Here is a 16633-nt window from a genome sequence, read left to right as displayed (position 1 = left end):
AGACTGTCTGCACAACCATCTGACTATCTGCTTGGTTAAGTTGTCACTTGGGATCGGGGGTAGATTACAAAAGCAAACCGGGTAGGAGAGAGTGGGGAGAAAGCCTATGCTACTTGATAGCCTGACTTGGAGAGAGAACATGAACACACACACACACACACACACCCAGCCCTAAAGTATTTCACGTGGCTTTTCCTAACGATCAAACCCCCTAAGGGTTACTATACGTGTTGGTGCTTTGTTCACCTGTGTACAAAATTCGGTGATGTGGAATTCTTCATTATTGCATAAGGCTGGATAGAAAAGGCATGGGGATGCTATGCTAATATTTTTTGCTCATTAGGGATTTTGGAGGAAGCTGACCTGGAGACATTTGCGAGGCAAGCCCAGCATTTATTTGGGTTTGGTACAAGGAGCAGACAGAGTTAGACCAAGATGTGTGACCTCATGCTATGTTTCTTGTGATCTGATATCACTTAGTGTTATTGAATAACTTCAAAGGGCAGCTGGGAATTACTGTGAAGACACACACAGCAAAGCCATTTCTCACCTGCTGTCTCTGATCACAGAAGACACAGTTAGACTCACATTTCTCCGCGGGACACATGTGGTCGACATGCTACAACTTGTTTGGAGAGAAAAGCAAGGGGCAGAGATAGTCACACTGTTGGCCCTGTGTGGGCTGGGATGGGTTTTAAATATAACTAAGAGTTACTTTTTTAGAATTAAAAGCAATAGAGGCTGAGCTTCAGGGCATGGGTTACTTCCTAAAAATACAATCACCAAACTTTTAAAGAACTTAAGGATCAGCTTGTCAACTGGAGTTGGATTCAAATATGGAAGAAATCAGAGAGTATTTGTTTGGGGTGAAATCTGAGAATTTGTTTCAAATGATGAAAGGGGTTTTTCAGAAGACCGACCTGGCAGCCAGGACAGAGTAGGATTTCTCTGTGTATCCTACTCACCCACGTCTTGACGTCGGCTTTCTGCAAGCTCAGGGTTTGTGGACTGAGTTCATCCTGGTCATGGTGGTGCTTTCTGACACTGACCTGCCTCATACCTGTTAGAACCACCTGTTGGCACCACTGTGATTAAGGAACATGTTTTAGCTGCCTTCAATTCTCAATTGCCTTTGCGGGATTGCTTTTAAAAATTAGTTCGATTTTGAAAAAATAGAAAAATACACGGAAAAGTACAAAGGGTGGAGTAGTAAATCCCTGTGTAGGTACTGTGCACAGCTGAGCTGAGTAGCCTTGTTGTCTGTCTCCTGCCCATCTGTCTTCTAAGGAAAAAAAAAAAAAGGGCCAGTAAAGTGATTTATTTTCTTCTCTTACAGTGTTCTACTTCTTTCCAAGAGGTGATCGCTGTTGTGAATTTCGTGTGAATGTGGTACATAATTTTTTATGCTTTTGTTGATTTCATAGGTCTATTAAAAATGACTGGCATTGTTTTATATGTTTAAAAGATTACACGGACAGTTATTACAATCATACAAAAAACAGTATTCCAAAGTATCATCATGTAATTTACTTTTTCAGTGAATGTTATTTTCATGATCCCTCCATGGAGCTAGATGCAGATGTGGGTCATGATTTTAACTGCTGTGTAATATTTCACTGTATGAATATAATACAGTTTATCGATATCAGTATTTTCCTACTGTTACTGGTGTGCCATGAACATACCTGTATGTGTCTCCTTGAGCACATGACAGCAGAGAAGTAAAATCGCTGGGTATTAGGGTTTTCACATTAGAACCTTACTAACTATTGCCGAATTGCTTTTTACAGAGGTGAGTATAAAATATATCCTGTGAGCAGTACATAGTAGTATTTAATTGAGTTCCCATTTCCCTAAATCTTTGCTAACACTTGCACCTCCAGCACAGAGCCTAACCCCAGGCTCGAACTCACAAGATGTGAGATCATGACCTAAGCCGAAATCAAGAGTCAGACATTTAACCACCTGAGCCACCCAGGCACCTGGAGGGATCTAATTTTAATTCTTTTAGTTAAATGCCTATTTTCCAACACCACTAAGTAGTCCATTGTTTCTGTACCCGTTTATTATATCTCCTCCATCACCTTGCACAACTCCATATTTTAGTCTGTTTGTAAGTTTTATGTTATATTGTATTGATCTGTTTCTCTGTCTCTAAACCAGTGCCACATTATCACTTAAAATAGTTTGTACAGTCTTTTCAATCATTTATGTAGACACTTACTTGAATTGAAAATAATGATAGATTTGTTTCTTCCTTCCAGTTCTTAGACCTTTTATTTCTTTTTCTTGTTTTGTCCTATTAGCTGCACACTACAATACCACATCAATTATTAGAGGCTATTATAGGCATTTAGACTTGTTTCTGACTTTGATAGGAATGCTTCTACAGTTTCCTCGTAGTATTTGCTGTATGTTTTGGTATGCTGTTTGTTGTGGGATTTGCTGTAGGTCCTATTTACCAGAACAAGGAAATCCCCTTGTATTTCTAGTTGGCTAAAGTTTTGTTTGTTACTAGGAGTAAGTGATGAATTTTATTGGAAGTTGTTTTGCATTCATTGAGATAAATTCTCATTTAATGTTCTAACATGGGAAATTCCGTAGACAGATTTGTTGACATTAAAGCCATCCTTATATTTTTGGAATTAGTTCTGCTTGCTTTTCTGTTTCTGAAATAATATTTTACTTAGGTATTTTGTACCTGTATCCTTAACTGATTTGTGTGTTAGCTTTCTTTTCATGTACTCTTCTTGCCTGATTTTGATATCCAGGTTTGCTATTCTCTTTAAAGGGCTTTGATTCTGGGGGCACCTGGGTGGCTCAGTTGGTTAAGCATCTGACATACTGGGTTCTGCACAGATGGTGTGGAGCCTGCTTGGGATTTTCTCTCTGCCTCTCCCTCTCTCTCTCTCAAAATTAATAAACTTTAATAAACAAAAGGGGTTTAATTCTGGGGGCTGTACTGAATGTCTTGACTTTGACAGGTCAGGATTGGGAATTTGCACCTTACAGGTCCTGGGGAGTTTGGCCTCATGGTGTTCTGCCCTGTTCAGCTTGGTATCAGGTGAATGCTCAGGGAACAGTCTGCAGTTCTCTGAGCTATCTCTGTGTGCAGGCACCTTGCAGAAGCTCTTTTTTTGTTTCCGCTGCATCTGAACCTCTTAGGCTAATCTCCTTAACATGCTTTTGCCCTGGAAGTTTAGTAACTTGTCACAGTTTCTACCAGTGCATTGTGATTTTTCTTTTCTTTTTCTTTCTTTTTTTCTTGATGTTTATTTTTGAGAGAGATACAGAGCATGAGTCGGAGAGGGCCAGAGAGAGAGGGAGATACAGAATCTGAAGCAGGCTCCAGGCTCTGAGTTGTGAGAGCAGAGCCCAGTGTGGGGTTTGAACTCAAGGACCACAAAATCGTGACCTGCGCCGAATGAAGTCATATGTTTAGCCTACTGAGCCACCCAGGCGCCCTGTGATATTCTCTTCTGTTCATTCTTGACCAGCTTGATTCAGAGTGTCCTATCCCTTCAAACTTCTTCTAGAATACATCGGATCTGGGCTTCTGAGATGGTTTCTTTAACTGCAGATTGTTTAATGCCACTACAGATCTTCTACATTAGCAGAGTATATTTTAATATTAATTTGTGTTTAAAAACATCTTTGGAGGATTGGAGATTTGATCGAAGATGCAACTTGCAAATGAAGCCTGGAGGTTTAGACGTCATCATGGAGCGGATTAGGAGCCCACTGATTGTATTCCCTTTTCAGATGTCGTCAACTCCCAGCATCCTTTGGAAAGGTGTGGCTCTGCTTTCACACCAGTTAGTGGACCAAGATGAGGTTAAAGCTCCCATCCTAGGGTACTGGAAATTCTACGTAAGCCAATTAATGGACCTGAGTTTATAATCTCATTCGGGACATAAGAGAACTTGTTGAGATCATTAATGACATGTGGCAGAGTATAGGGACTGTGATGTGAAAGATAAAAGGGGACAGGAGTTCAGGTGTCCAACAGATCACGGTGGGGCTGGTGGGCATTTGAGAAGGACTTCATGGAGAAGGAGGTGGTTTCACATGAGCACGAGCTTGGGAGACATGTTTCGGGACAGGGCTCCATGTGCAGAGGTGGGGAGTGGTGGGCTTCTGTAGGGATGGGCAGGGGGCAGTGAGGGTGGAAGGGGGGCTTGGGCCAGGTGCAGGGGGTCTTTAATGTATCTCACAGGCAGCTAACTTGGGTTGAAAGTTTTTGAACAAAGGAGAAAAAAAAATCCAAAGAGCTGCATTTTATGAAACCCAATCTGTCAGCAAGTCTGGATTAGGATTTTGTTCAAGTTTGGCTGCATGTTGCAATCACCTGGAGAGTTTAAGAAAAACAACAACAACAACAAAAACAAAAGCAACCTAAACTGATGTCTGATCCCCTCCCCCAGAGATTCTGATTCAGAGGCTGGTGTCAGCCCTGGGTTTTGAGAGTTTTAAAAGCTCCCCAAGTGATTCTAATGTGTGGCAAAGCCTGAGAACCACTGCCCACCCCACTGATAATATCTTGATGTAGTGTTTACTTATTGTGTTGAACTACTTGTGGCTGGGCAAATGCAGAATTGACTGGTGGAAAAAGTGGTTTTAAAATACTTCTGTAACATTTATTTATAATTTTCCACATAGTTCATTGCCTCGGTTAGAATAACAGTTTTCTCATAAGTGCTTACAAATTTTTGCATTGGCCATGAAGTAGATGATGACAATATATAAACTTTTGGAAGGGACCCATAATAATCTTGAGAATTTGGTCACATGGGAAGTTTTTTTTTTTTTTTATGCATTAAAAATAAAAGGGCAGCGACATAAAACAAGCACATTTATCACAGCAAGAATTCAATAAAATAAATGCAATTGTAGGGGTGAAAACACCAAATTTGCAGTTATAAAAATGTAAATCCTAATTTGTGGAATTGTTGAATCACGATGTTGTACACCTGAAACTAACATAACACTGTATGTTAATTATACTGGACTTAGAAAAAATGAGTTGAAGAAAAATTCTCAAAACACTTGCTGGTGGAAGAGTGCCTGTTTCCAAACATCGTATGTCCGCGGTTTTCAGAGCTGGGTGTGCATCTGACTCCTCTAGAGGGTGGTCAGTTTGCTGAACTCCAGTCTGGGATTTAACAGACCTGGGGCAATGGAAGATTGTGCCCTTCTGAAGCGCTTCTGGCGGCTGCCGCCACTGGTCCACGCACCACACTTTAGCAAGTGCCACACAAGAACCACAACGACATGGAGTCCCAGTTTCCTAGGAGAAACGGCTTGATAAAATGTGGTTGCAGGACGTGAGGTTTGCTTTTCTTTTCATGGCAGGTGAGGGGCTTACCTTGGCATTGAGGGACTCTGTCCCACCCCTCCCTTCCCTGACCCAGGTCCAGCCAGCCCCTCCTGTCTGCATGCTCCAGGAAGCTGCTGTCAGAGCCTATGGGGGGTTAGGTGGAAGGGAAAATTGTCATTCTCCTTATTCTTTTTGTTTTTAATTCTTTTTTTTTTTTTTAATGTTATTCATTTTTGAGAGAGAGAGACAGACGGATAGAGACCACAGGTGGGAAAGAGGCAGAAAAGGAGGGAGACACAGAATCCGAAGCAGGCTCCAGGCTGTCAGCACAGAGCTCCACCAGGGCTCGAACTCAGGAACCGTGAGATCATGACCTGAGCCAAAGTCGTATGCTTAACCGACTGAGCTACCCAGGTGCCCCCGTGTTATTGTTCTCTCAACATTTACTGCAGAAGGGTGGTATCATATATAGTCACACTACTCTATAACATGTTCTTTCTCTTATGGTAGAAAGTTTTTATAAGTTTAAGGTCCCTGCCTCTCACATGCTACCAAATTTGTAGAGTTAAAAAATCTCTACCCTTTGACGCTTCGAATCCCTCTTTGTCCTCCTAAAGACAGGTTCTGGTTGTATATCCTCAGTGGTATTTTGGAAAATTTCATGATTGGCCCCCATCTGGGTACCAACTTTCGTACGCTGCTCTGTGCAGCCTTCCTGGTAGATGAGGGGACATTTGCAGCACACCTTGGGAGGGAGAAGAAGCGGAAATCATTCTCAGATGTTAAAATGAAACATGTTTCTAATTGAAAGCATGAAGAGAATGTATACATGAAAGTGCCTGGGGGGGTGATCTTTGGCAGAGGCTCAGCTCTGAAAGCCCCGTCCTGTCCTCCCTCGTGGCCACTTCTGTTCTCTCTGGGTGGAGCCCATTTCCATTTCTGTGACATTCCATAAATAACCATGGCCGAGTAGGGACCCAATGATCATTGGTTGGCCCGGAAAATGCTGATAAATTAGAATCCTGAACCCTGGAAGTGCATAGTTTTGGACTTAGAATTCTAGAAGCCTAATTTGGGAAGAGCTCTTGGGGACCGTTTTAGAACAAGCAGTTACTGCCCTCCTGCCCCCAAACATGTATAGGTACAGAGGTTAAGGTTAAATAACAAGCTAAGGTCACGTAGGGAGCTGGTTGCATTTTTCTTTGCTTTTTAAGAATCCCTTCCCACTTTTGGAAAATTTGTCAGCCTATTCTGACACTTGACAGTCATTTCTTACCATTATTTTCTATAACTAATCGGAATCATATTGTAGGAAGATGGGAAAGCTGCTTCTCTCTTTTATAGAAAATCAGGAGGTTAAAGGGCTTTTAGGTCTTGGTCATTTGGCTCATCCATAGTTAAGCTTCCTCTTGTTCATATCCCTCATCTATTTTGTAAATGTTTATGGACTGAATCTGGCATTTCATTTTATGGGTGTTGTAGTAGTATGATCTGCTTGAGGACCAAGGGTTTAGTTTAAGTCAAAAGTGGACTGATAACAAAATCAGTTGGTGTAAATGAGTGCATTTGGACACATAAACTGAAGGAATCCTGTCCATCAACCTATATAACATTAACCTAATGAAATTTAAGTTGATAACATCTCAACTTCTCTGGGACCTTGCCTGTGATGAAACCCACTTACCCATGACCCGTAGCCCCGCTAACTTTGAAACTCTGGCCACAAGTCTTGTGATTCCGAGTACGTGCATCCTAGCAAATAGGAGATAAAGGGCTTGCTTCTTCTTGGTTGCCTTTCACTGTAAGATTAGGAATGGTGTACAGGGCACTGGCTTTTTGAAAACAGAAGTATAAAAGTGTATCTGGATGATTTTCAACCTCTGTATCCTTCTGTCATGTAAAAACAAAAAAGTGAGTTAGTCTGCATTTCTGAGTCAGTCACTCCAGGCTCCGATAGCTTATGCAAGATGAAATTTGTAGCACTTTTTTGGGGTTGGGGATTGGACTTGGGCTTATCACATCTTATTTGGGTACCTGAAATTTAAACTTAAGCCACTGAGCACAATTTAAAAAGAAAGGCAAAGGATTTTCTTAAGTTTTCCATTGCTGATGCATTTCTGGTGCATTTCTGAGAGGCAGCTCTAATGAAGTGGTTAAGAATGATGACGTTGAAAAACACACACACAAAAGCAAAAACAAAAGAAAGATGATGTTGGAGCCAGTTCACTTGGATTCAAGTCCCAGCTCTTCTATTTACTCATAGTTGTGTGACCTTTGGCAAATTACATAACCCTTGTGTCTATTTCCTCATCAGTAAAACAGGCAAAATAAAACCTCTCCTTACCGCGGTTGCTGGGGAGGGGGGTGGCATTCAATTTGTCGATACGTATTAGAACTGCCTGGCACCTGGGAAGCCATTAATAAATATTAGCTATCATCGTCATCATTGTTGTCCTTGTCATCATGTCTTTAAGTAAGGTTTTATTTTATTGGAGAGCATTCTGGTGCTGATGTTAAAAGCCCTTGGAAGGACTTGTTAAGTCTCCAATGCTTTTCTTCAGAGTTGTGTCTTCTGTTGTCTCCCTGCAGCAAGCTGTGTTCCACCATGCCAGAATGGAGGGATGTGTCTCCGGCCTCAACTCTGTGTGTGTAAACCGGGGACCAAGGGCAAAGCCTGTGAGACAGCAGCTGCCCAGGACACCTCATCCCCAGGCTTTGGAGGGCAGAGTCTTGCGGCTGCTTCCTCCTGGGTCCCTCCTGAGCAAGCAGCAAAGCACACTTCGTCTAAGAAGGCAGACACTCTTCCAAGAGTCAGTCCTGTGGCCCAGATGACCTTGACCCTCAAGCCGAAGCCTTCCGTAGGACTGTCCCAGCAGATTCATTCTCAGTGAGTGTTTTCACCTTGCCCCTACTCAGGAGCATCTTAATTGCTGTCCTGGGTGATTGCTTTCAATCACTCTGCCTTTCCTGCACAATTGGTAGAAATCACTTGGGTAATAATGTCTCTTCTTTCTTTAAGGTTTTACATGTCATGCTTCTCCATCACGTCTTTTGAACATATTTGGTATGTGTGTTTAGCCTCTGCAGGGAAGATTGACTGTAAGCATGAACCAAAGCAATAGTGAGGGTTAGAGGGATCAAGGTTGGACTGGAAGAATAAAGAGAGTTGTTTCTGGTGCAGTTGTGAGTGTTACAACAATTCTTTTGGGGGTGGGGGAAGTGTCTAGGGTTTTGAAATAATAATTGAAGAAAGGAAACAGTGCAATTTGTAAAGATACATGGAAACAGCAGGAACTCAGCTTTGCGTAGAGAAGATATTCCAGATGAGAGCCCTGGGAAAGAGTGTTTCCCAACCTCGGTAGCAGGTTAAGTGTCTCTTCTATTAACACCATGTTTACCTCCCAGTTGCCACGCACGTCCATTTTTGGTGAATGAGCTCGTGTTCTATTTATGGGAACAGGGTTTTTTCTTAGCGTTTGGAAGTAAGCGCCATTCTGAACACAATGAGGACTCCTGGCTAAGACTGCTTACCCCTGGCCTCCTCCGAGGGGCCCGAGGAGGGGCTCCTGGGCTGCACAGGGTCCTTACACACATGGTTTCCTTTTAAATAGCTACTAGACATGGATCACAAGATGCAGAGTGTGCCACAACTCTCACTTGTCATTTGTCTAGGAATGTAAAATACAGGAAGTTCTCCACTTGGAAATGGGCTTGACCCAGCGGTTCATTTGTAAGTCACTTGCTGGGAATTGTGAATACTTTTCCCCCCTAGAGACAGCTTCCACATGGTGATTAGTATCCAGTCAGCCCACAGAAGTTATTTAATCTGCTAGTGTAGATGAAATTATCCTAATTTATACTTCCCCTTCGAGTAGGCCACCTACTGTCCCTGCTGAGTGGGGTCTGCCTGCTTTTTCCTTTCACTTCTTATCCCCTGCTCCCCCCTCTTCATTCTGCTTTTTCTTTCCTTTCTTGTTGTCTCATTCTTCACTTCTACCTTGGTGAGTAGGTTTGTGGGGCTAGTTTGAAGTCTAAGCACCTTGGTGGCACGTGTTTGGAAAACACGTTCCGGAGCAAGAAGGGATGATGGTTCCAGCCGGTGTTCAACAGTGGCTCACTCTGTGCCCAGGACTGTTTCAGGTGCTTTGCATGTATTATTAATTCACAACTCGCAGTGACCCCGTAAGGTGGGTGCTGTTATTGACCTCATTTTACAGCTATGGAAACTGAGGTTTTTGGCAGAGTGGTTAAGTAATTTGGTCAAGGTCACACAACACAGTTAATAAGTGAGTAATATTAACAAACGTTAGGCTTTAAATAGAGGCGGTCAGGATTCAGCTTCCATGCCCTGAAGGGTGGTAACTTTTTCTGTAAAGGGCCAGGTAATAAGTATTTTCAGCTTTGTGGGACATAGGGTTTCTGTTGCAGCTTCTCACTTGTGCCGTTGTAGCACAAAAGCAGCCATAGATGATGCATAAATGAATGAGTGTGACTGATCCAGTAAAATTTTATTGACGGACCCTGAAATTTGAATTTCGTATAAATTTCACACGTCACCCATGTGACTTCTTCTTCTTCTTTTGGTTTCTCCCCCATTAAAAAATGTAAAAATATAAAAATTCGTAGCTTGTCGGTTGTACTAAAACAGGCGATGGGCCACCTTTGGCCCTTGAGCTCTGCAGTTTGCTGACCCTTTCTCTAAAATATAGTGGTGCTTTTTTGTGCCAGAACATGAATGTAACTGTGTATCCTTGAAATGACACAAAGCTTTGATTACATCATAGCTAGACATCTCTTTTCCAGCATTGTTCTGGATCTTAAAAACAAAGAGCAATTCTGTGTTGAACTTTGCCTCGGCAATCAAGAGTCAGGTTACTGTGCATTGCAACGATTTTTTTCTAGCGTTATTACTTACATAAACTGTGAAGTAATTTACAAGCGACATCCTTCATCTTGAATATCACCATCTACTGTTAGAATTTGACCCTCTGTGGTGTGTGTGTGTGTGTGTGTGTGTGTGTGTGTGTGTATGGCTTGTTAGTAGGAACCATATGTCAGAAGTCAGATAAATGATTCAACTTTTTTTTTCTTTTTTTGGTAGCAGCAGTATAATTTAGACAAGAATGTTGTGAGTCAAAGAGGTGGCTAAGGTTTCAGTTCTAACATTGCTTTGGAAAAATAAGTCCGTGGATACATTTGCTTCAGAGGCTTCATCTTCTGAATGAAGATAGTTTTCGCCATGGCATTGTTACAGGGCATGTGTGTGTGGGTGTGCCTGTGATGTGCTTTTGGGTAAGGAGAAGGGGTGGCCCAAGGTGCTAACAATTCTGACCATTTCTTAAATGATTATTTTATTTTATTTTTTATTGTAGAGAAGGCGAGTGGGGGAGAGGGGCAGAGGGAGAGAGAGAGTCTTAAGCAAGCTTCACGCTCAGCATGGAGTCCGACCTGGGGCTCGTTCTCACAGCTGTGAGCTGAAATCAAGAGTCCGATGCTTGATGGACTGAGCCATTCAGGCATCCCGATCTTGATACTTTCTTAATGAGCGCTTATAGGTTGCCCTGTTATCTGGAGTATGAAGATGTAAAAGATCCACTTCTGCATTTAAGGAGGTTTTGAGATGATAGATGAGCTGTAACATGTGAGGGACACAAAGGCAGGAGGGGTGCAGTTGGCCCACAGGTGAATTTAGGTAATGATCTATAATCACCTGAAATCCTACTTAATCAAACTGCCAAGGAACATACATGATAGGACTATTTTGGCTACTTTTAAGAAATGTAATAATTCTTAAGTCATCTTTTTTTAAGATTGACTGCTTTGGGATGTTTCAAGGTTTTGTTTTGTTTTTATCTATCGAAGAAGGAGATTGAGTTTCAAGGTTTTGTTTTGCTTTGTTTTTATCTATTGAAGAAGGAGATTGGTTAAGCTTCCTTAAAGTGCTTGTAGACACAAAGATACCTAAGATATCAAAATGTTTATTTTTTTAAATGTTTTTTATGTATTTTGAGAGAGAGAGAACAGGGGAGGAGCAGAGAGAGAAGGAGAGAGAGAATCCCAAAGAAGTTCCATACTGTCAGCACAGAGCCCGACGCGGGGCTTGATCTCACAAACTGCGCTATCATGACCTGAGCCGAGACCAAGTGTTGGAGGCTCAGCTGCTGGAGCCCCCCAGGTGCCCCTCAAATTGTGTATTGAGCATTACATCTCTTATGTGGTGTATGAAGCCATATTGATCTCTTATCCAGCAAGGTGTTGTGGAGCACACTCCGTGTCCCGGGCACGCACTGTCTAGGGCCTCAGGCTGGAGCACTGAATGAATACACAAAATGCCAGCCTCCCTGGAGCTTACAGCCTGCAAAGTGGGAGACAGGTGGAAGTGGCACGATGAGAACACTGTGAGAAGTGCTGTAGGAGAAAGTAAACCTGCGGGAATGGATGGAGAGTGCTGGGTGGGTGCAGGGTGGGAAGGCATGAGATCTCTGGTGGTTTTAATAGGCTGTCAGGGAGGACCCAACTGGGAAGGTCACATGTAAGCAAAGGCTTGAAGGATGTGAGAGCATGAACCGTGAAGACGAGTGCGTGCCTGGCACGTTTGAAGCAACAGTTAATTTAGGAAGACTGTGATGTTAAAACTACACATTTTAGGTACGTGAGTAGTAGTTGAATTGGTTTTACCTTTGGCCAGGTTAGTTTTAGACAGCTTGATTTAGAACCAGATACAGAGCTCTTGAGGAAATCAAAGGAAGGAGCAATTGTTTCCAGATTTTGGAGTGTTGGGGAAGTGGAGGTTCCAGGGATGGCTCTGGAGATGGCGAGCTTGAAAAGATGGTTAAATTTGGACACAAAGAACTGGATGGGAAGGGCATTTCCAGGAATGGCAATGATGTGACATCAGAAAATATGGCATATTAGTGGGGCGCCTGGGTGGCTCCGTCGGTTAAGCGTCTGACTTTGGCTCAGGTCATGGTCTCATGGTTTGTGAGTTTGAGCCCCGCTTCGGGCTCTGTGCTGAAAGCTCAGAGCCTGGAGCCCGTGTCAGAGTCTCTGTCTCCCTCTCTCTCTGCCCCTCCCACACTTGTGCTCTGTCTCTTTTTAAAAAATAAATTCACATTAGAAAATAAACATTAAAAAAAAAAAGAAAGCATGGCATATTGGTTACCTACTGCTGTGTAACAGATCACCCAAAACTCAGCAGCCTGAAACAAACATTTATTGTCTGACATTCTCTGCAGGTGGGGAACCTAGGAGGTGCTTAGCTGGGAGATGTGCCTCAGCATCTCTCATGAGGTTGCAGTCAGCAGGGGCCACTCCACTAGGGCTGGAGAACCCACTGCCAAGTTCACTCAAGTCCGTGGCTATTGGCAGGAGGCTTCCCTCCTGGAAAGAGATTACTCATGGATCTCTCTGCAGAACTGCCTGAGAGTTCTCATAACATGGCCGGCTACTGGCTTCTCCTGGAGCCAGTGATCCCACACTGGAGAGAGCAAGGAGAATGCCACAGTGCCTTTGTGGTGGTCAGTCTTAAAGATACACACGTTTACTTCCACCTTATTCTACTCATTAGAAGTGAGTCACTAAGTCAAATGCACGCTTTCAAAGGGAATGAAATTAAGCTGCTCTGTTTGAAGGTGTGAATATCAAAGAGTTTTTAGACATATTTTAAAAAGACCACATTTAGGATACGATTTGATTGGAACTTAATATAGATGCAGACTAGTGGTAATAAAAGGTTGTAAGGATTGGTTAAAAACCAAGGTAAACACTTAAGATTTCCACAAAACCATTCCAAAAAGAGACAACAAAGCAAGATAGAAAAAAAAAAAAAAAAAAGGAATAGAGAGGGAAACTATAGTTTAGAAGAGGCTTTTAAGGAACTGACTAATCACAATGTTTGGACTGTGTCTATCCTGATTCAAACAAACTGTAAATAAAAGTAAAAGATGATGATGATGTATAGGAGAATCATGAAAATCTAGACATTGGAAATTTAATGATACAAGAAATGATTGTTGATTTTGGGGGGCTGTGGTGAAGGACTTCTAGTTATGTAAGGAGAATGATATTAAAGTATTTGCAGATGAAATTGTTTGATGTATGAGCTTTGAAATTATTCAGCGAGTTGAGGTACAGAGGTAACAAGATTGGCTCTGAGGGGATAATTACTGAAGCTGGATGATGGGTACATGGAGGTACAGAACTCTATTTTGTTTTATTTTTAGTTTATTTATTTTGAGAGAGTGCGAGTACTTGCACAGTGGAGGGGCAGAGAGAGAATCCCAATGCAGGGCTCGATCTCACAAACCATGAGATCATGACCTGAGCTGAAATCAAGAAAGAGTCGGATGCTTAACCAACTGAGCCACCCAGGCACCCCCAGAACTCTATTTTTGATATTTTCTGTAAGGAAGAGTAACTACAAGAACAACAACAACAAACCAAAATAAAATTTCAAGTGGGAGGAATGCTGTGGTGTTTTCCTGCCTTGGAATGAAGATTCATCTGGCTGTAGTATCTGCAGTGGGTTAGACTTAGAGGTAATTAGATGACTCTGTAACAGGTGTAGCAGTGCTGGTAATGTAGAGGAAGGAAGTGAACTCAGGAGTGACTATAAATTAAAAGCCTTGGCACCTCATGGAATGTGGGAGGCAAAGGTAGAGAGAATGAGGTGTGATCCAGACTTGGGACTGTGGGAGAAAGGAGGGGCATGGGGGTCTTTCTGACACAGCTTTGTGGATGAATTGCCAGGATTATCCTCTGTACCCCATTAGTGGGTGTCAGTGGCTAACAGCTGGGCACTTGGTCAGGTACTGGTTTGAAAAGACCTGGCTGGGGCATTCTGGCAGTACTCATTGCTGTAGTTGGTAGTTTCATTCATGCTTTTCATGGAAGGTTTATTACTGAGGTGTTCCTTTTTCCAGTTTTGTGGGTCGCATCACAGTTTCTCCATGAGCTAACGAGAACACCACGTGATGCCTTATCTTGTATACAGATCTTGGCAGTCACTTCTGATGCTTTGAACTTTTACTTGATAATAATGGAGTCTAGAAGGTCTGTATTAACCCTTCAGGTTACTCTCAAATTGCATCCTGTAGATGTTACTCACATGCAGCTGTACGTGTATTTGTGGAAGAATTGCCACTGTTAGGTCGCAGATGTATCTCCACTGTCTGTCTTTAGTCCTATATGCAAAAAGGTGTTAATGCTTATAACTCCTAGCTGGGAGACTCCACTAAGGAGCAAAATTCAAAAACGGTTCAGCTTTCCAGAGCTTTCTCACCACCTGTCAGTGTCATCATTCACACATATATTGAAGTTGCCCATAAAAGTTTGTCGTCAGCCCCTAGTGCTGCTCACTGAGACTGTTTTGACTTGTGTGAAAGGTCTGTCTTTATCCTTGTTCGTCATGATGGATGCTATAGGCACTGACCATGGAACCACAAGGTGGAGGTCATGAGAGGCATTCTTGAGCTCTTAATGTCTTTTGGTCACTAGAGAATGTTGGTACAAATGACCACTGCTTTGCCAAATGGGGAGCTGTTATCTGTGTGGTATAAGGAGGAAGCGCTTTTGCCAGAGACACTGGACCCCAGTCCCTTGTCTTTGAGCTTGAGAAGGAAGTCTGGTTTTACTCAGGATATGGATGTCAAATCTATCTGGGGAGCTCACATGTGTCCTGTCTTTTGTCTTCCCTGGTGATGGCTCTTTTCATCATCTTATGGTGTCCTGATGTTAGAAAGGATGGTGCTTAGTTTCTCTGGAAAAATAAGTTTTGTCCTGTCTCAGACCAGGTGAGGGGACTGCATTTATGTGATGGCACTGACTTATCCCTCTCCTTCATTCTCTTCGTCCCAGGGATGCGGTGAAGAGAAAAGAAGCAAGTGAGCAAATGTTCTTTTAAAAGACAGGAGTAATTCACATGCATTCTATATTTATCAAGTGAGCTCATAGTATGCCAGATATTTTCTAAATATAGGCAAGACTCTTTAGAATCCACATTGGGATGATGGGGTCCATTTTCAAAGTTCTTGAGAACTGAATGCTCTGCATTTACTATGGGTTGGTTGATAGGAAGCAGTGTTGAGTGATGTTTATGCTGTGGAGGAGAGGGTGCTCCCCTGTCCTTTATCTCTGCCCCGCTCTTAGCTTCCGGGCGCTGTGGTTGTGAGTCTTTAAAAAAACCCACAAACTATATGCTGTGATATCTACAGGGGTGGGAAGCTTGGTGTAATATTCTCTCCTAATTAACAGCAACAGCAACAATAAAATGTAAGCTCATTCCCTTTATTTGGACTTTCTCATACTATCCCAATAGGTGGGAAAAACCCCAACTCATTATAAAAACTACACCAGTAGTTAAAACTTGGGAGAAGTTTCAGGCTTTTTGTACATGATAGTTGAGATTGGGATCTTTGTTGAACTTATTTAAAAAGCAAGGAAGTGATCAGGACTCGAATGGGCATTTTCCCCAAAGGATCTCTCAGTTTGGATCTCTCAGAGTAGAGGGGGGACCTTGCAGTATTGACCCCCATCCCCACCCCCCTGCCCCCCCACCGCTGATCTTCCTACGGGGTTCTTTCTATGCTTCCTCCGCTCCCCATTGTCACAACACTTACTTCACAGTCTTTTGTCTCTTTATTGACATAGGTACACAGAAGGGCTACGATAAATGTTTAATACATTTTTTGAGGTTTTTCTAGAGAAAAAAGCCTAAATCCTTGTCTGAGTATTCTTTCATGAATACCTACTTATGTTGCAAGAAGTTACCTTTTTCTCTTGGAATATACTGTCTGCCTTTGTAAAGCCCTGCACAGTTTTGCAGAATACTTCGTATTCCTGTTGTGTCTGATTGACCTAACATGTCTATACGATGAAGGTTTTGATGCTACTTGATGATGTGGAAAAAAAAGGCAAAGTGGCAGAAAATTGAAGAAAAGGAACTCAGTCCAAGGATTTTAGTGTTCACTTTATGACACTTTAGGGATGGGTGAGAACTCACAATTGGAACTAGTGACTGATTTTTATCATTTTATATGCATACTTTAAACTTTTAAAAACAATTGAAGTGCAATTAAAATTACATACCGAAGAGTATACTAAAGTGCACACAGCCTCATGATGATCCCGAAGTGATAACACACTCCTGCATGGACCGTACACGTCAAAGAGTGGAACACTGACAGCACGACAAAGACCCCTTGTTTCCAGATCGGACCTCTTCCTCCTTCCCAAGCTGCTGTCTTGACTTCTTACACCAGAAGTCAGTTTCTCAACAATGTATGTATAAATGAATCCCATAACGTGTATTTTTTCACT

At 42.4% G+C, this 16633-nt stretch overlaps 1 protein-coding gene across 2 annotated transcripts in view; it reads left to right on the top strand.

Annotated features, from left to right (window-relative positions):
* Positions 1-16633, top strand: part of LTBP1 (latent transforming growth factor beta binding protein 1) — a 398959-nt gene that overhangs the window by 37136 nt on the left and 345190 nt on the right. For both annotated transcript variants that reach the window (XM_042933279.1, XM_042933277.1), the window contains exon 3: positions 7907-8204. In XM_042933279.1, the coding sequence (XP_042789213.1) occupies positions 7907-8204 (298 nt within the window). The remainder of the gene's footprint in view (positions 1-7906; positions 8205-16633) is intronic.

The sequence above is a fragment of the Panthera leo genome, chromosome A3 (assembly GCF_018350215.1).
Source record: "Panthera leo isolate Ple1 chromosome A3, P.leo_Ple1_pat1.1, whole genome shotgun sequence".
NCBI classification, from domain to species: domain Eukaryota; kingdom Metazoa; phylum Chordata; class Mammalia; order Carnivora; family Felidae; genus Panthera; species Panthera leo.
The sequence above is the reverse complement of the archived record's forward strand: the minus strand, read 5'-3'. Positions and strand labels throughout refer to the sequence as shown.